Below are 20456 nucleotides of genomic sequence, written 5' to 3'. Positions count from 1 at the left end.
CTTTCTTCTGCCTCTCACCCCCCCCCCCCCTTTCTTAAAGAGTGGAGTGACAATTGCAATTTTTCAAGCCTCTGGAACCTTTCCAGAATCTAGTGATTCTTGAAGGATCATTGCTAATGTCTCCACAATCTCTTCAGCTACTTCTTTCAGAACCCTGGTGTGTAGTCCATCTGGTCCAGGTGACTTATCTACCTTCAGACTGTACAGCTTCCCAAGCACCTTCTCCTTAGTAATAGCAACAAAGCTTACTTCTTCCCCCTGACACTTCTGCGTTTTTGGCATGCAGCTAATGTCTTCTGGCACCACTCCTGTATCTAAGGAAGACTGGAAGATTATAGCAAAAAACTGCAGTTTCTGCTTTGGCTCTCTTAGCCACCAAAGAAATGTCCCACCCTGACTTTACAGAGCTGCTATATCATTTTGCTTCATCTTGTTCCGCCATATTGCTATTTCATACAGACTTCATGGATTTACAGTTGAAGGTGGTTGACAATCTATTTTCAGCATTTGACTACAGATGGGTTCAGTATGGGTTTTTAATAGTATAAAAACATTATACTATGATTTTTAATTTTTTTGTAATGTAAGCTTAATAATTTAGGTGATTCAGATTAATTGTGATAAATTAATTGGCTACCATAATTTTTCCTTCATGTGGATGGGTGGTAGCAGGATCAGGATGGACTTGATATGCACGTAAGAGAGGATTGATTATAGGGAAAGATGTAGGCAAAGGATTTTTATGGGTTGATCTGATAACCAGCATTGATTTGATAGGCTCAATGTTGTAAGGAAATATGAGGAGGATGTATTTTTTATTTCCTATATATTAAGGAAGTTGTTTTCCAAAATAGTATTTTGTTTTTATTCATTTTATGGGATCTGATTGATGTTAACACTCATTGCCCATGACAAGTGGCCCTGAGTAGGTAGTGATAAACCAGTTATTGAATAACTACAGTCATCATGATGAAGATACTTTATTTTGCTGTTTGGTGAGGGAGTTACTGTATTTTAAACCAAGTGATGATAAAGGATCAGCAATATTTTGCAAATCAGGATGGTGTACACCTTGGAATGGAACTGCCTGGTGGTAGTGCTCTCCTGCACCCGATACTCTTGCCTTTCCTAATGAAAAATATTACTGGTTTCAGAGTAGCCTAAACAAGTAACTTCAGCAAATTTTGTATATGGTATATGTTGCAGCACCTATGTGCCAGTCTTGTGAATGAATGTTTAGGATGATTGATGGTCTGACATTAAAATGGCTGCTTTGTCCTTGATAATGTTGATTTTTTTTTGAGGATTTGTTGGAACTGCACTCATCCAGACAATTGGAAGGTGCTTCGTTGCATTACTGACTTGTTCTTTGTGGTCCAGCTGGTGATGAATCGCTGGCTGCAGGATACCCATTGTCTAACCTGCCCTTGTGGTCATGGTATTTACATGGCTGATGCAATTGAAGTTTTGGTCACTGGAGAATCCTAAGATGTTGATGAGAGTGCTATTAAATGTCAAGAATAGATGATTAGACTCTATCTTGTTGGAAATAGTCATTTTCTGATGGTGATGCAAATTTAATCTGTTGCCTATCAGTCCATTCTGAATATTGTTTGTGGCTTCCTACGTATGGGCATGGACTGCTTTATTTATTGAGGAGTTGCAAATGGAATTGAGCATCATGCAACCATCTGTGAACATTCCCAATTCCTATTGTGTGATGGAGAGAATGCCATTGACGAAGCAGTTGAACAAAGGTTGGACTAAAGGTTCTGCCTTCAGGAGCAAATAGTACTATGGTATAATTTGCTTTTGAGTTATACGTGTGTTCAAAATCACACAGTACTGGTTGACCTTCACTAATCCGGTACCATTGGGACCTGAGGAATGCCGGATTAGTGAAAATGCTGAATTACAGAAGGATTATATTAAGCATAATCAGTGCTGGATTATCAAAGGAACCGGATTACAGGTAGTCAGATTAGTGAAGGTTGACTGTATATGCATTTTGAAAATGCCCATTGTAATGTAAATACCTATGCAATTACTATATTTGTGTATAGGTTCATGAAAATATCTGTACATTTGTGATCAGCCACTTATAATAAGCAACACAGACATAATAAAAACTCTGAATTAAAAATTTAGCTTTTCATTGAAAATGATAAATCAAATTTGAAGTAAGTCAAGTTTGCAGTAAAAAAAATATAGTACTAATCAGCTGGTTGGGTGGTGTTGTAGCAACAACCTTGCACTCAACATCACTAAAACCAACGAATTAATTGTGTACTTCAGGAAGGGCAAGTTGCGAGAACACCAGCCCTCATCGAGTGTTCAGAGTGGAAAGAGTGTGCAGTTTCAAGTTACCGGATGTCAGCATTTCCGAGGATCTATCCTGGGCCCAAAATACTGATGTAATTGCAAAGAAGGCATGACAGTGGCTGTATTTCATTAGGAATTTCAGGAGAGGACCGGCTGGCAGCACAGTGACTTCGGCGCTGGACATGGGAGTGGAGGTTCCCGGGTTCAAAACTAGTCGGGTCCATCCCCGAGTTCGCTTTCCATCGGTGCCGGGTTGAGTGTCGAGAACCAACTCGACCTCGTAAAACAAAGGGAAAATACTGTGAAAGATGTCTGTGTGAGGAGTGGCACACCACACAGTCTCTCTCTCTCTCTCTCGCTCCATGCCTTGTAAAAAAAAAGCCATGAAAAGTGCAGTGGAACAGAGGGATCTGGGAATACAGATACAAAATTCCCTAAAAGTGTCGTCACAGGTAGATAGGGTCGTAAAGAGAGCTTTTGGTACATTTCCTCCGTACATTTTCCTGAGAATATTTGTTTTATCATGTTAAATTTATTTACAACTTTTAAGGAAAAATGTAAGTTATCTAAAATATGAACTAAACATTCGCAGTAGAACAGAAATGTGGCATAACAGTAGAGCACTCCACTTTGTCATTTGTTTTGACAGCTCTTCTTTTGTTGTTTTAACATAAATAAAGGCACATCCATTAATTGACAACATGTTCTGCAATTCCGTTAAATAGTATTTAAAAGTATGATATAGGGGAATATCAAAGTTGTACATTAAAGCTGGTTTAGCATTTTCTTGTAGTCCAAAATCCTGTAGGTGTTTTAAATACATCAGGGAAAAAATTAAGTTTCTATTGCCAAGACAAACTGGACGCTGGGAGCAGCTTAAAAAGTAATTGAGTGAAGATGCACTCATGTGAAATAGACGAGTATCATGCCCATATATGTAAATCGTTGTTCCTTAATGTTCACAATAATGCTTTTAAGTAGTATTGCAATTGCTATCACATTGGGTAAGAGTTGAACAGCATTTTGACTGACAATGAAGCAGAGCAAAAAAAGGTATTCTTATGATTAAGAGTAAGTGTGCTTCTGAAGTTCTGCTAAAACTTGGATCTTCCCTGCCCAGCTTATTTGCTTTTCCTTGAAAACTACCATTTCTGCTTATGCCAACGTGCAGCAGGCATATTTTGGGCTTTCCAACTTTTCACAAGCTTCCTGTTGTCTGTTAGGTTGCACCTTTACACACCTAGCCAGCAGCTCTTTATGATCTTATGTGTTTGCAGTCTTTGCTTGTATTCATTTGCCTGTTCGTGTGCAGACGACCAGGGCAGCTGGGCAGTAAGGTTGAGATCAAAATCTCAGGAAAATCTCAGCTGCTGGAAATCCAAGCAACACATGCAAAATGCTGGAGGAGCTCAGCAGGTCTGACAGCATCTATGGAAAAGAGTGAACAGTCGATATTTCAAGCTGAGATCCTTCAGCAGAACCTGATAAGGAGACTTGGCCTGAAATGTCGACTGTTTACTCTTTTCCATAGATGCTGTCAGGCCTGCTGAGTTCCTCCAGCATTTTTGTGTGTTGTTAGTAAGGTTGAGACGTGAGCAGGCCTCAGACAGTGCAGTCATGATGCCCTGTCATTGAAACCACCTTGATTGCAAGTGAACATAAGAACAGAAGAAGTAGGAGCAGGAGTAGGCCATCTGGCCTTCCGAGCCTGCTCCACCATTCAATAATATCATGGCTGATCTGGCCATGGACTCATATCCACCTACCTGTTTTTTCCCCATAACCCTGATTCCTCTACTATGCAAAAATATATCCAACCTTGTCTTAAATATATTTACTGAGGTAGCCCCTACTGCTTCATTGGGCAGAGAATTCCACAGATTCACAACTCTCTGGGAAAAGTGGTTCCTCCTCATCTCCATCCTAAATCTATTCCCCCAAATCTTGAGGCTATGTCCCCAAGTTCTAGTCTCACCTACCAGTGGAAACAACTTTCCTGCCTCTATCTTACCTGTCCCTTTCATAATTGTATATGTCCCTATAACATCTCTCATTCTTTGAATTCCAGCGAGTATAGTCCCAAGTGACTCAAATCTTTCCTCATAGTCTAACCCCCCATCTCTGGAATCAACCTGGTAAACCACCTCTGCACTGACTCCAAAGTCAGTATATCCTTCCTCAAGTAAGGAGACCAGAACTGCACACAGTACTCCACTTGGGGCCTCACCGGTATCCTGTACAGTTGCAGCATAACTTCCCTGCTCTTAATTCAATCGCTCTAGCAATGAAGGCCAACATCCCATTGGCCTTCTTGATAGCCTGCTGCACCTGCAAACCAACCTTTTGTGATTCATACACAAGCACTCCCAAGTCCCTCTGCACAGCAGCATGTTGCAGTTTCATTTCTACTTAAATAATAATCTGTTCTTTCATTTTTCCTTCCAAAGTGGGTGACCTCGCATTTACGAACATTGTACTCCATCTGCCATACCCTTGCCCACTCACTTAATCTATCTATATCTCTCTGCAGACTCTCCATATCTTCTGCACAATTTGCTTTTCCACTCAATTTAGTTAGATCAGCAAACTTTCAGTCCCCTCTTCCAGATCCATAATGTATATCATGAACATGTACAGGCCAGCACCAGGCCCTGTGGCACACCACGCACCACTGATTGCCAGCGAGAGTAACACCCATGTATCCAAGTTGTCTACATTATCTTAGTTAACGGTTAACCAATCCTCTACACATGCTCATACATCACCCTCAACTCTATGCATCCTGATCTGATGGATAAGTCTTTTATGTGGCACCTTATTGAACGCCTTCTGAAAATCCAAGTAAATAATGTCCAGCTGTTCCTGTCTATCCACTGCGCTTGTTACATCCTCAAAGAACTCCAGTATGTTTGTGAAACAGGACCTGCCTGTGCTGAATCCATGCTGCGTCTGACTGATGGTTCAATTTCTTTCTTGATGCCTCACTATTTCTTTTCTAATAGCTTCAAGTATTTTCCCAACTACAGATGTTAAACGAACTGGCCTATGGTTACCTGCCTTTTGCCTATATCTGTGTTTTGAACAGTGTAGTGACATTCGCTATCTTCCAGTCTGCTGGGACCTCTCAGGACCAGGGGACCAGGGGCTTATCTATCTTCAGACCCACAGTTTGCTCAGCACTACCTCTTTAGTGATAACTATTGGTCCTTATCTCCCATGGCATCCATAACATCTTTCTTTGGCGTGTTTGATGTATCCTGCACTGTGAAGACCCACACAAAATAGTTATTCAAAGCCTCCGCCATTTCCTCATTACCAAATATCAATTCCCCCTTCTCGTCCTTCAAGGGACCTACATTTACTTTAGCCATCCTTTTCTGCTTTATGTATTTATAAAAACTTTTACTATCCATTTTTATATTTTGTACTAGTTTATTTTCAAAATCTAGCTTCCCTTTCTTTATTGCTGGAGCTGTATATTGTGCTAAATCTGTGTGGCACTTAACAATTTTAATAGACAATTAAAATCTTTAAACTGATGTAGTTAAAATATGTATTTACAGTGAGTAATTTGAAATTGGTTTATTATTGACACATGAACCAAGATACAGTAAAATGCAAGATCAAGAATTCATCTTTAGTCTGATTATAGAGTCTGGTAATTGCAGGGTAGAAGCTGTCCTAGTGGTATTTGTTCTCAAGCTTTTTTTCCTTCTGCCTGATGGAAGATGGGAATTGGGCAAAAAAGTGACAAATTGGATATAGTGTAGGGAAGTGTATGGTCATGCATTGGATGACTCCCTCTGCAATTGGATCCTTGACTTCCTAACTGGAAGACCACAGTCCGTGTGGATTGGTGATAATATCTCCTCCTCACTGACAATCAACACTGGTACATCTCGGGTGTGTGCTTAGCCCACTGCTGTACTCCATACCCATGACTGTGTGGCTAGGCATAGTTTAAATACCATCTATAAATTTGCTGATGGTACAGCCATGGTTGGTAGAATCTCAGATGGAGACGAGAGGATGTACAGGAGCGAGATATACCAACTAATGGGGTGTCGTGTTACTCAACATCAGTAAGAGAAAAGAACTGATTGTGGACCTCAGGAAGGGTAAGATGAAGGAACACATAGCAATTCCCTTAAGAGGGATCAGAAGTAGAGAGATTGAGCAGTTTCAAGTTCCCGAGTGTCAAGATCTCTGAGGACCTAATATGGTCCCAACATATCGATGCAGCTATAAGGAAGGCAAGACAGTGACTATACTTTATTAGGAGTTTGAAGAGATTTGGTATGTCAACAAAAACACTCAAAAACTTCTATAGATGTACTGTGGAGAGCATTCTGACGGGCTGCATCACTGTGTGCTGTCTGATATGGGGGGAGGGTGGGGCTACTGCACAGAACTGAAAGAAGCTGCAGAAGGTCATAAATTTAGTCGACTCCATCTTGGGTACTAGCCTACAAAGTATCCAGGACATCTTGGGAGCAGTGTCTCAGGAAGTCAGCACCCAGGACATTCCCTTTTCTAATTGTTACTGTCAGGTAGAAGGTACAGAAGTTTGAAGGCACACACTCCGTGATTCAGGAACAGCTTCTTCCTCTCTGCCATCTAAATCCTAAATGGACATTGAACCTGTGAACACTACCTCACTTTTTTAATATATATTATTTCTGTTTTTGCACAATGTATTTATTTTTTTCTTCTATATTATATGTTGCATCGATCTGCTGCTAAGTTAACAAATTTCATAGCACATACCGGTGATAATAAACCTGATTCTGATGCACTTTGGTAAAAGGAATAAAGCCATAGACAATTTTCTAAACAGGTAGGAAATTCAAAAATCAGAGGTGCAGAGTAACTTCAGAGTCCTCATGCAGGATTCCCTACAGGTTAATTTGCAGGTTGTATCTGTGGTAAGGAAGTCAAATGCAATGGTAGCATTAATTTCAAGAGGACTGGAACATAAAAGTATGGATTCAATTCTGGGGCTTTATAAGGCATTGGCCACTCTTCATGTGGAGTGTTGAGAGCAATTTTAAGCGTCTTATCTACGAAGGGATTTGCTGGCACTAGACAGGGTCCAGAAGAGGTTCACTAGAATGACTCTAGAATTGGAAAGGTTAATGTACAGTATGAGGACTGTTTACTGGCTCTGGTCCTGTACTTGCTGACGTTTAGGAGAATGTGTGGGGATTTGGATTGGATGTTGAAAGGCCTAAATAGAGTGGAATTGGAGATGATGTTGGAGATGATGGCCAGAGAGTCTAGCTTCAGAATAGAGGATTGTCCATTTAGAGCAGAGGCGGGGATTTTTTTTTTAGCCTGAAGGTATTGAATCTGTGGAATTCATTGCCACAGATGGCTTTAGAGGCCAAGTCATTAAGTATATTTGAAGTAGAGGTTGATAGGTTCTTGATTAGTCACGGAGTCAAAGGTTAAGGGGATAAGGTAGGAGAATGGGGTTGAGAGGAATAATAAATCAGCCATGATGGAAAACAGGGCAGACATGGTAGGGTGAATGGCCTAATTCTGCTCCTTTGACTTATGGAGGAGAGAAAAGATAGGTAGAAGAGGACCTTTGATTATGTTGGCTGATTTCTCAGGGCAGAGAATAATGTAAACAGAATCCATGAAGGGGGGGACTATGATGAACCAGGCTGCATTCACAACTCTCTGCTATTTCTTGTGTTCTCAGGTAGAGCAATTGCCATACCAAGCTGTGGTGCATTCAGATAAGATGCTTTCTATGGTGTATTTGTAAAACTTGGAGAGTCATCGGAGACATACCAAATTTCCTTGCCCTTCTAAGGAAATAGAGGTGTTGCTGTTCCTCCTTGGCCATAGCATTCATGTGACTAGACCAAGACAGATGTTTATACCCAGGAACTTAACATTCTGGGCCATCTCCGAAGTCCTGGACCTTGAGTCCTGGTACGTGGTGTCAACCTGAAATGTCAACTTACACTTTTTGCCTTCACAGATTCTGCTTAACTCACTGTGGTTTCCCAGGTTATGTTTTGGTTTCATTATATCTAATCTCTTTTGTTTGTCTAGACTCAACATGGTAGAGCCTATGTAAGATTGGGGCTTACTTTAAGATGTTTTTATTTCAGTAAATTTATATTTATTGGCTTACTTCACTAATTAAAAATACAGTTGTTAAAATTTTAAAAATTACTACCTGAATTCTTAATAATCTTGTTTTATACTACAATTTATTGGAGAAGTTAAATTTCAATGGGGATTTCACATAAGGATTCCACCCTTACTTTGTGTCTAAATTTGTATTGCTTGTGTTATCAAGTGCTGCATCAAGTTTGGTCTATATCCTGCTGAGTCCTTTGACAATCTTCCTCACAATTTACAACTCTCCCCAACTTTTAAGCTACCTGCAAACATATTAATCAGCCCACCTAATGACCAATTAATTTGTATACCATCAGCACAGAGTCAGATCCTGGAACACCACTAGGCACAGACCTTTTTTCAGAATAGCATCCCTCCACCAAGTTCCTCTGATTTATATGGTCAAGCCAGTTTAGAATCCAAACCACCAAGTCTCTTTGGATCCCATGTGCCTTAATCTTCTAGATCAGCTTACTATGAGTGATCTTGCTGAAAACTGCCGAAGTCCATACAGGTTTCCCCCGCCATCCGAAGGTAGGGCATTCCTGTGAAACAGTTCGTAAGCCGAAATGTCGTAAAGTGAAGAAGCAATTACCATTTATTTATATGGGAAAATCTTGTGAGCGTTCGCAGACCCAAAAATAACCTGCCAAATAACACATAAAACCTAAAATAACAGTAACATATAGTAAAAGCAGGAATGGTATGATAAATACACAGCCTATATAAAGTAGAAATACTTTTCCACAATCATTACTGCACTGTTCTCCGTAGTGAAAATCTCACGCAAGTGCTGTCGGCAGAAAATCTCACGCAAGCGCTGTCGGCAAAAACACGGCGCAAGTGCTCTCCAGTGACCTTTAAGCTATGAAGCTGTCAAATCATACCAAATAACATGTAAAAATGCACAGCCTATATAAAGTAGAAATAATGTATGTACAGTGTAGTATCATTTACCGGAATCGGGAAGACAGCACCGAGCACACTGATGATGGTGTGCTAGGCTGAGTCGGAGTTTGGGTGGTGCAGTGGCCCTCACCCTCCAGGCCGCCGAGCGATACATTGCCTCGAAGCATGCAGGGGTGCAGCGATAACCAGGAGGCACACACCACATCTTTAAGAAAAAAGCCGACATAAACATGCTAATTAATTAGGTGCCTCCTGGCACGTAATTGTCGGCCCAGATCAGTGCCAATTTCCAATTGCGATGTCGCTGATCTGGGCCGACAATTACGCGTCGGCAGCACCTAATTAATTAGCATGTTTATTTCGGCTTTTTTCTTAAAGATGTGCTGTGTGCCTCCCGGCTACCATTGCATTCTCCGCGAATCGGTATTTGTCCGTGGCCTGGGGGTTGGGGTGGTGGGACACTGGGGTGTTATCTCGTCGTCTGTTTCCATTAGGGCAGGCAGGTTGTCTTCTTCTATCTCTGCCCGCCTCGATGTCGAAGGTCGAGGTTCGTCGTCTGCTGTGGCTGATGTGGAAGGCTTGCTTGACTGCTGAGCCTCACACATTTTTCTATCACACAGTTCTTTGTAAGGACTCAAACCATCCTGCAAATATCCCCTAAACCGACGTACCCTTTCAAAATTAAAGTCGTACTTTATCATTACTCATTTGGTTTCAATTGTTATCCTTTTTTCTTCCAATTGCATCAGCTCTTCATCTATCAGATCTTGGTCATGAAATGACAAAACCTCTTCAACATCATGTTCATCAGCTTCCACAAGCCAAACTCACTTTGTCCTGACTTCGTTCACCACGATCGAAACGCTTAATTATGTCTAGTTTTACGCTAAGTGTAGCACCCTTACGAGCTGTTTTAGGCTTTTCCAATACCTTAGAACTCATCTTGCAAACGGCTGCTCACAGGCACGTGTTAAAGCAATGCCGTTCTGAATCCAGGGAGAGCAGCTGCTCGGGGCGCGTGCTGCCTTTTATCGCGTGCTGCTTTTTTTTTTGTAGCAGTGAAAACACCTTATGAAAGCAAAAACAGGGTACCAATGTAGGTCTTTCGTAACAGTAAGGTTTCATAAAGCGAACGTTCGAAAAGCAGGGGACACCTGTATTTGCATTTGCTACCTTATCCTCAGTAATGATCTTCATCACCTCCTCAAAAAATTTAATTAAGTTTGTAAGGCATGACCTCTTCACCAGAGGGCCACTATCCTAAGATGTATGCTTTACAGGCACAAGTAAATTCTCTCCCTAAGAGTCTTCAGTAATTTTCAGCAATGATGTAAGGTTCACTGGCCTGTAATTTCCTGGTTTATCTCTACTGCCCTACTTAAATAAAGGAATAATATTATCTGTTTGCAGTCCTCTGGGACCTCACCTGTGGCTAAGGAGGATAAACTGCTTACTAGTTGTATTGAAGTGTACAGAACTATGATTCCTTTCAACAGAATTTGGAATATACAAGGGGTAATTGATAAGTTCGTGGCCTAAGGTAGAAGGAGTCAATTTTAGAAAACCTAGTGCATTTATTTTTCAACATAGCCCCCTCCTACATGTACACACTTAGTCCAGCGGTTGTGGAGCATTTGGATCCCTTCTTTGTAGAAGTGGTCCACAGCAGGTGTGATTGATAAGTTTGTGCCCTAAGGTAGAAGGAGATGAGTTATTAACTTCAGACTTTCTGCATTATCACTCAACGAGTTGAACTGCACGTGCATGTAACGAGAGCGTCTTGGACCTCCAGGTGGTCCACAACAGGGGTAATTGATAAGTTCGTGGTCTAAGGTAGAAGGAGATGAGTTATACAGCTCTCGTTACATGCACGTGCAGTTCAACTCTTTGAGTGAAAATGCAGAAAGTTTGAAGTTAGTATCTCATCTTCTTCTACCTTAGGCCACAAACTTATCAATCACCCCTGTTGTAGACCACTTCTGGAGGTTCAAGACGCCGACTTCTACAAAGAAGGGATCCATATGCTCCACGGCCGCTGGACTAGATGTGTAAATGTAGGAAAAATAAATGTGCTAGGTTTTCTAAAATTGATTTCTTCTACTTTAGGCCACAAACTTATCAATCACCCTTTGTAACTGAATGAAGTCAACTGTGCGATTCAATGAGACATTGTTTATCAGAACTGGGTAAGTTTATGAAGTGGTTCTCTTTTGTAATAAGTTAAAAACAAATAACAGAGAATCAATCTATGACAAGCTCAAAATGTATATGGAGGATAAAATATTCCGATTAGGAACATGATTTCTTGTGCAACAGATGGAGCACCATATATGACAGGCTGCCATGCTGATTTAGTGGCATTTATGAAAAAAAGAAATTCCAAGTCTGATTACAATCCATAGTGTAATTCATCATCAACATCTAGCAGCCAAAAACCTCAGCCAGCAACTTTTTTCAAGCATGGCTCTTACAATATCTGCTATTGCAAACTAAGGACAATCAGGAAACATGGCCAGTAACATCAACGGAGTACAGGGAAGATGATTGAGTGTTGAATGAATGATTGAGTTGATGGTGTTACAAGTCAGGCAGAATTTGTCAAGAGCGACAGAGTTAATGTCAATGACCGTGCATCACAAATGTTCCTTAAGACTTCAAAATGTGATTGATTTGTGGAATTTTCATCTTGGTGACAGGCTACTTGATTAATTTCAAGAGGCAGTTTGAAGCGACAATGCAGCTTGAAGAACCTATCAGTTTCTACAATTGGCTGACCCTTCCTCATTTTTATTTTGTTCAGTATGTATTGTGAAGTTGTCTTTTAGATCTAAATGAACTAATAAATGGATTTGAGTGTCTTTTAAATTTCCTTTTAATCAAATTTACAGGTTTCCCTCACTATCCGAAGGTAGAGCGTTCCTGTGAAACCATTTGTCAACCAAAATGCTGTAAGGCGAAGAAGCAATTACCATTAATTTATCTGTTAAAAATTTTTGAGTGTTCCCGACCCAAAAAATAACCTACCAAATCATACCAAATAGCGCACAAAACCAAAACTAACACCAACATATAGTAAAAGCAGGAATGATATGATAAATACACAGCCTATATAAAGTAGAAATAATGTATTTACAGTGTAGTTTCACTTAACAGAAACGGGAAGATTTAGCCAAAACTGATTTGTAAAAAAAAAAAAATCAGCATGTACACACACGCACCTGCCCACACAAGGCTTCATAGTCATGGTAGTCTTCCTTGGGGTAAACACAAGTTTAAAGCGGGCGTCTTTTTTTGTAACAGCGAAAATCCTCTTTTGGTTAGCGAAAATAGGTACTAATGTAGGTCTTTTGTAAAAGTGAACATTTGTAAAGCGGGGGACACCTGTATTTCATTAGATGCTTAATTGAAAATATTGATTATTTACTGAATATTTATTTTGGGCAGTTCCAAAGAGATATGGTTGTGACTTGAATTAATTTGGACCAGAATTCATATTGATATTTATGGGCTGGTGTGTCTGAATGATGCTGTGACAGCAAAATTAATTAAAAACATATAAATGTTTCAATTAGATAATTTTTGGAAGTTCTCCAGCTCCTGTGGGAGCAGACATGATGACCATTTTGTGTTTGCTAATTCCTACAATAGGCATATATATGAAAATAATTAGAAACTGGAATATCTGAAGAAAAATGGATGGCCAGCTGAAATCTATATACTACTAAAACTGCCATGCTCTGTCTGTCTGTTTGTGACCTCCAATTAGCGCAAACAGTGCATTACAAGGGCACTTTTTTTGGCTAAGTTGAATTAAAATGCGCTAACTTAAGAATGCAGGCAAAGTTCAGGGTTATATATTTGTATAAAATTGCTCATTCGGCAAAATCAACAGGCTCACTTTCACCCGAGAGCCGATCTGCCATCATGGAAATCGGGACGCGATAGCCCGACGCATGCGCACGGCCAGCCTCAGCAGCGACACCTACCGGAGCAAAAGGGCAGGGCAACTCTATTTCGAGGGGTCACACTCTGCAAATCACCATCAGCATGTACAGGAGGACAGATCAAACTGCCACCCATCAATAAGAGATAATTAAATCTTATTGTAATGACGTACTTTGAAACACCCATAAAACCCTTTGCTGCAGTGAAAGGATAGCGGTGGCTATATCATGTCCATTAAGGAAAGCACCAACCACATCATCAAGAATAATCAGCATCCTTTGGTGTTACTGCTTTGCATCTTCTATCCAGCATTAGGGTAAAAAAAAAAGTGGTCAGCCTAGTTATGCTGTGCGGAAAGGGAAGGGGAAACATTATGGTCAAGAGATGACGCCAAACACCGTCGAGAAGCGGCAAGGCGAGGGAGAAAACAAGAATCAGATGAGGCCAGAGCCACATGGCTCCAGGATCAAAGAGTCAGGACAAAAAAAGATGCAAGAAGAAGAGACAGAGGAGGAGAGGCGTGCACATCTCCAGGATCAGAGACAAACAACAAACAGCAGAAGAGATGAGGAGACAGGGGATGAAAGGGTTGCACGTCTCCAGAATGACAAAAACAGGCACAGAAGGAGGAGAGAGGAAGAGACAAAGGAGCTGAGAAATGCACGTCTCCAGGATCAGAGACAAAAAACAAATAGCAGAAGAGATGAAGAGACGGCGATGAAAGGACTGCACGTCTCCAGAATAACAACAAGAGGCACAAGGGTGGCAGATAAACCAGAAATGATGCCATCAAAGGTGTTCCTCGTTAAACGAGGAACAGCTATATTTGCTTTGTTGTGCATCATTCTTCTTTAATAAACTGAGGCTTTCTACTTCCGTTTCCAAAGCAAAGCAATACCAATAGCATTCAGGAAAATTTAATGTTCATTTTGGTCACGTCAGATTGCACTACCCTTCTCTCAAAGGGTGCCCCAACGGGTCACCCCGTTGTCTAGTTATGACCTAAACCTCAAGCAAGAATGTTTCTAAATGGGATTGGTTGGTTAATGAAGAGCTGTACTTCCCCTTTTTGTTTTCAGTTCAGATTTGCTTATAATGTACATGTATGAACATAAGACCATAAGACAAAGGAGCAGAAGTAGGCCATTCGGCCCATTGAGTCTGCCCCGCCATTTTATCATGAGCTGATCCATTTTCTCCTATTTAGTCCCACTCCCCTGCCTTCTCACCATAACTTTTGATGCCCTGGCTACTCAGATACCTATCAATCTCTGCCTTAAATACACCCAATGACTTGGCCTCCACTGCTGCCCATGGCAACAAATTCCATAGATTCACCACCCTCTGACTAAAAAAATTTCTTCGCATTTCTGTTCTGAAAGGGCGCCCTTCAATCCTTAAGTCATGCCCTCTCGTACTAGACTCCCCCATCATGGGAAACAACTTTGCCACATCCACTCTGTCCATGCCTTTTAACATTCAAAATGTTTCTATGAAGTCTCCCCTCATTCTTCTAAACTCCAAAGAATACAGTCCAAGAGCAGACAAACGTTCCTCATATGTTAACCCTCTCATTCCCGGAATCATTCTAGTGAATCTTCTCTGTACCCTCTCTAATGTCAGCACATCCTTTCCTAAATAAGGAGACCAAAACTGCCCACAGTACTCCAAGTGAGGTCTCACCAGCGCCTTATAGAGCCTCAACATCACATCCCTGCTCCTATACTCTATTCCTCTAGAAATGAATGCCAACATTGCATTCGCCTTCTTCACTACTGACTTAACCTGGAGGTTAACTTTAAGGGTATCCTGTACGAGGATTCACAAGTCCTGTTGCATCTCAGAACTTTGAATTCTTTCCCCATTTAAATAATAGTCTGCCCGTTTATTTTTTCTGCCAAAGTGCATAACCATACACTTTCCAACATTGTACTTCATTTGCCACTTCTCTGCCCATTCTTCCAATCTATCCAAGTCTCTCTGCAGACTCTCCGTTTCCTCAGCACTACCGGCCCCTCCACCTATCTTCGTATCGTCAGCAAACTTAGCTACAAAGCCATCTATTCCATAATCCAAATCGTTGATGTACAATGTAAAAAGAAGCGGCCCCAACACTGATCCCTGCGGAATACCACTGGTAACCGGCAGCCAACCAGAATAGGATCCCTTTATTCCCACTCTCTGTTTCCTGCCAATCAGCCAACGCTCTATCCACGTATGTAACTTTCCCGTAATTCCATGGGCTCTTATCTTGTTAAGTAGCCTCATGTGTGGCACCTTGTCAAAGGCCTTCTGAAAATCCAAATATACAACATCCACTGCATCTCCCTTGTCTAGCCTACTGGTAATTTCCTCAAAAAATTGTAATAGGTTTGTCAGGCAGGATCTTCCTTTAAGGAATCCATGCTGAGTTCTGCCTATCTTGTCATATGCCTCCAGGTACTCTGTAACCTCATCCTTGACAATCGACTCCAACAACTTCCCAACCACCGATGTCAAGCTAACAGGTCTATAATTTACTTTTTGCTTCCTTGCCCCCTTCTTAAATAGCGGAGTGACATTTGCAATCTTCCAGTCCTCTGGAACCATACCAGAATCTATCGACTTTTGAAAGATCATCGCTAATGCCTCCACAATCTGCACAGCTATCTCCTTCAGAACACGAGGGTGCATTCCATCTGGTCCAGGAGATTTATCGACCTTTAGTCTATTCAGCTTCCTGAGTACTTGCTCTGTCGTAATTGTGACTGCGCACACTTCTCTTCCCTGCCACCCTTGAGTGTCCGGTATACTGCTGTCTTCCTCAGTGAAGACTGATGCAAAATACTTGTTGATTTCCTCTGCCATCTCCTCATCTCCCATTACAATTTCTCCAACATCATTTTCTATTGGTCCTATATCTACTCTCACCTGTCTTTTACTCTTTATATACTTGAAAAAGCTCTTAGTATCCTCTTCGATATTATTTGCTAGCTTCCTTTCATAGTTAATCTTTTCTCTCTTAATGACCTTCTTGGTTTCCTTTTGTAAGGTTTTAAAAACTTCCCAATCCTCTCTCTTCCCACTAATTTTTGCTCCCGTGTATGCCCTCTCTTTTGCTTTAACTTTGGCTTTGACTTCTCTTGTCAAACACGGTTGCATCCTTTTTCCACTCGAAAATTTCTTCTTTTTTGGAATGTACCTGTCTTGCACATTCCTCATTTCTCGCATAAACTCCAGCCACTGCTGCTCTGCTGTCTTTCCCGCCAGTGTCTCTTTCCAGTCAACTTTGGCTAGTTCCTCTCTCATGCCACTGTAATTTCCTTTACTCCACTGAAATACCGACACATCAGATTTCGGATTCTCTTTTTCAAATTTCACAGTGAACTCAATCATGTTATGATCACTGTCTGCTAAGGGTTCCTTCACCTCAATCTCTCCAATCACCTCCGATTCATTGCACAATACCCAATCCAGTACAGCCGATCCCCTAGTAGGCTCAACAAGCTGTTCTAAAAAGCCATCTCGCAGACATTCTACAAATTCTCTCTCTTGAGATCCAGTGCTGACCTGATTTTCCCAATCTACTCGCATGTTAAAATCCCCCACAATTAACATAACACTGCCCTTCTGACAAGCCTTTTCTATTTCCAGTTGTAATTTGTAGTCCACATCCCTGCAGCTGTTTGGAGGCCTATAAATAACTGCCATCAGGGTCCTTTTACCCCTGCGATTTCTTAGCTTAACCCATAAAGATTCTGCACCTTCCGATCCTATATCACCTCTTTCTAATGATTTAATATTTCTTACCAATAAAGCCACGCCTCCCCCTCTGCCTACCTTCAGTGAATTATAATGGAACATTTGACTGCCATTTTGCAATTACAGGTTTAATACAATACTACTTTGATAGTGAATACTAATTTAGTGAGGAAAGGGAAAACATAAGTTTTGCTTGATAAGGTGATAAGAGCTTTGATGTGAATTAACAAATAAATGGTTTCTTTTGGAATATGCAAAGTTTAATTTTACTTTAAATTTGTTACAAAATTTGAATGTTCCATGAAAATTGCACTTTAAGATTAGTTGAGTTCAATTTAAAGTTTGTGGTCAAGTGTTTTGTGTGATTGGAGGGTTAATCCTGAATTGAATAAAGAATTGATTGTATTCGCTTAGGCAAATCTTTGATGGTATTGAATGGAAATAGTCATAGTCATACTTTATTGATCCCGGGGGAAATTGGTTTTCGTTACAGTTGCACCATAAAGAATAAATAATAATAGAACCATAAATAGTTAAACAGTAATATGTAAATTATGCCAGTAAATTATGAAATAAGTCCAGGACCAGCCTGTTGGCTCAGGGTGTCTGACCCTCCAAGGGAGGAGTTGTAAAGTTTGATGGCCAGAGGCAGGAATGACTTCCTATGATGCTCTGTGCTGCATCTCAGTGGAATGAGTCTCTGGCTGAATGTACTCTCCTGTGCCCACCCAGTACATTATGTAATGGATGGGAGACATTGACCAAGATGGCATGCAACTTAGACAGCATCTTCTTTTCAGACACCACCGTGAGAGAGTCCAGTTCCATCCCCACAAAATCACTGGCCTTACGACTGAGTTTGTTGATTCTGCTGGTGTCTGCTACCCTCAGCCTGCTGCCCCAGCACACAACAGCAAACATGATAGCACTGGCCACCACAGACTCATAGAACATCCTCAGCATCGTCCGGCAGATGTTAAAGGACCTCAGTCTCCTCAGGAAATAGAGACGGCTCTGACCTTTCTTGTAGACAGCCTCAGTGTTCTTTGACCAGTCCATTTTATTGTCAATTCGTATCCCCAGGTATTTGTAATCCTCCACTATGTCCACGCTGACCCCCTGGATGGAAACAGGGGTCACCGGTACCTTAGCTCTCCTCAGGTCTACCACCAGCTCCTTAGTCTTTTTCACATTAAGCTGCAGATAATTCTGCTCACACCATGTGACAAAGTTTCCTACCGTAGCCCTGTACTGAGCCTCATCTCCCTTGCTGATGCATCCAACTATGGCAGAGTCATCAGAAAACTTCTGAAGATGACAAGATTCTGTGCAGTAGTTGAAGTCCGAGGTGTAAATGGTGAAGAGAAAGGGAGACAAGACAGTCCCCTGTGGAGCCCCAGTGCTGCTGATCACTCTGTCGAACACACAGTGTTGCAAGTACACGTACTGTGGTCTGCCAGTCAGGTAATCAAGAATCCATGATACCAGAGAAGCATCCACCTGCATCGCTGTCAGCTTCTCCCCCAGCAGAGCAGGGTGGATGGTGTTGAACGCACTGGAGGAGTCAAAAAACATGACCCTCACAGTGCTCGCTGGCTTGCCCAGGTGGGCATAGACACGGTTCAGCAGGTAGACGATGGCATCCTCAACTCCTAGTCGGGGCTGGTAGGCGAACTGGAGGGGATCTCAGTGTGGCCTGACCATAGGCCGGGGCAACTCCAGAACAAGTCTCTCCAGGGTCTTCATGATGTGGGAGGTCAATGCCACCGGTCCGTAGTCATTGAGGTCGCTGGGGCGCAGTGTCTTCGGCACAGGGACGAGGTAGGACGTCTTCCACAGTATAGGAACCCTCCAGAGCCTCAGGCTCAGGTTGAATACATGGCGAAGTACTCCAAATCAATGAAATTTTGTACAATTGCTGTTATATCTTTCCTGTTTTATGATAATTGGAAAATAGTTGGTTGAAATTAGCGTGAATTTGCGGATAGCAATGATTTGCATAGGTTTAAAATCTTAGTAGCAAACAAAAGATTTAATTTAAATGTAGTTGATAGTTTAATGGATTTGTAATCAAGACAAGACAAGAAAAACTTTACAAAACATGAGAAGTAAGTAACTAGTCCGGAGCCAATAGTGTTAAGGGCAGAACAAACTGAAATTGCTTTAATGTTTATGATTCAGTGATTCCTAGCAAAATTCTAAAATAACATGAAACAGATTCAACAATATATAATTATAGAAATCCACAAGGAAAAGCTTGTGGAAGAAGAAAGAATGAATATGAAACCCAAAATTTAATATCAGGACTTCTTAACAACATGAACTTGCACCACACACATGTATTTTTAACCCTATTTAAAATATATTCAGAATTTGGATGTTATATGTGCATGCATTATGGATTCACTAGATAGCTCTGTTTTAGTGAGTTCTTTTTTCCCGTGAATATAATAACACTCAAGATGGCCAGCAGACCTTTTCCCACAATTAAAACAAATGTCCATGCTGATATTATTACAGGCATTGTTTAAAAATACAAAGGCATGACTTAAAAATACTATTTTCAGCTTTGTTAATTTCTCTTACTCCCATTGTTTTGCTGCTTGCTATTGCAGTTTAGTTGCAAAAATTCTCCAGTATTATCTGCAAATTACCAGAAATTAAGAACAGATGTAGTAGAAAGAAAGCACAGATGGGAGGGAAGATAAAACTTTTAAATGAACATCCAAAGAAAAACAGGAAATAATGGAATATGAAGAAAACAATGTAGGCAAGATATGAATTTAGAGAAATAGACTAGTTAAAAAAAAAAGAAACCAAATATCCAAAACATCGAAGAAATCAAAATTCACTAATGCAAGGTATAAAGTTATAGAGCCCTATCTTGCATTCAATAAACTATATGGATTAAATTGAGATTTAGTCATTTGGAAATAAAATGCAACAAATCATTTTTCTAAACTACTTAACTGAAATTTGTTAATTCATCTTATACAGTATGTAATTCACCAGATACTTTTGAAAAAGAGCTTTTTTTTCTTCCTTAACCTACATGCAAACAACAAAGTAAGTAATTTTATTATTACCCTATGGAACTTTGAACACAGATATCATAACAGTGCAGTCTGAGCAGCACAATTGCTGGACTGAACTGATTCTCTTCAACTGTTGGTGTAAGTTGGTGTACAGCCTTAAAATTAGTACTGCAGTGTTTGCATGATCTATCCCAGGAATCCATGGAATATGTGCATTGCTAGCAGATAAAACATAAAATAGTGTGGTATTGTGCATTGGTTCATGGGCTGTTTAGAAATCTGATACTGGAGGAGAGAAAGATATTCCTAAAACGTGTGTAAATCTTCAGACTCGTATACCTTCTCCCTGATGGTAGTAATGAAAGG

The 20456-nt window shown here is 40.8% G+C and overlaps 1 protein-coding gene across 3 annotated transcripts in view; it reads left to right on the top strand.

Annotated features, from left to right (window-relative positions):
- bckdhb (branched chain keto acid dehydrogenase E1 subunit beta) overlaps positions 1-20456 on the top strand; it is a 245744-nt gene that overhangs the window by 129251 nt on the left and 96037 nt on the right. The window contains exon 9 of one of the 3 annotated variants that reach the window (XM_072250121.1): positions 2296-2536. The exons of the other annotated variants lie outside the window; for them this stretch is intronic. Within the exon in view, the coding sequence (XP_072106222.1) occupies positions 2296-2418 (123 nt within the window). The 3' untranslated portion in view covers positions 2419-2536. Of the gene's footprint in view, positions 1-2295; positions 2537-20456 lie in introns of those variants that run through there. 3 annotated transcript variants of the gene reach the window in all.

This window comes from Mobula birostris, chromosome 2 (assembly GCF_030028105.1).
Source record: "Mobula birostris isolate sMobBir1 chromosome 2, sMobBir1.hap1, whole genome shotgun sequence".
In the NCBI taxonomy this organism is placed as follows: Eukaryota; Metazoa; Chordata; class Chondrichthyes; order Myliobatiformes; family Myliobatidae; genus Mobula; species Mobula birostris.
This window is presented reverse-complemented; position numbering and strand designations above follow the sequence as displayed.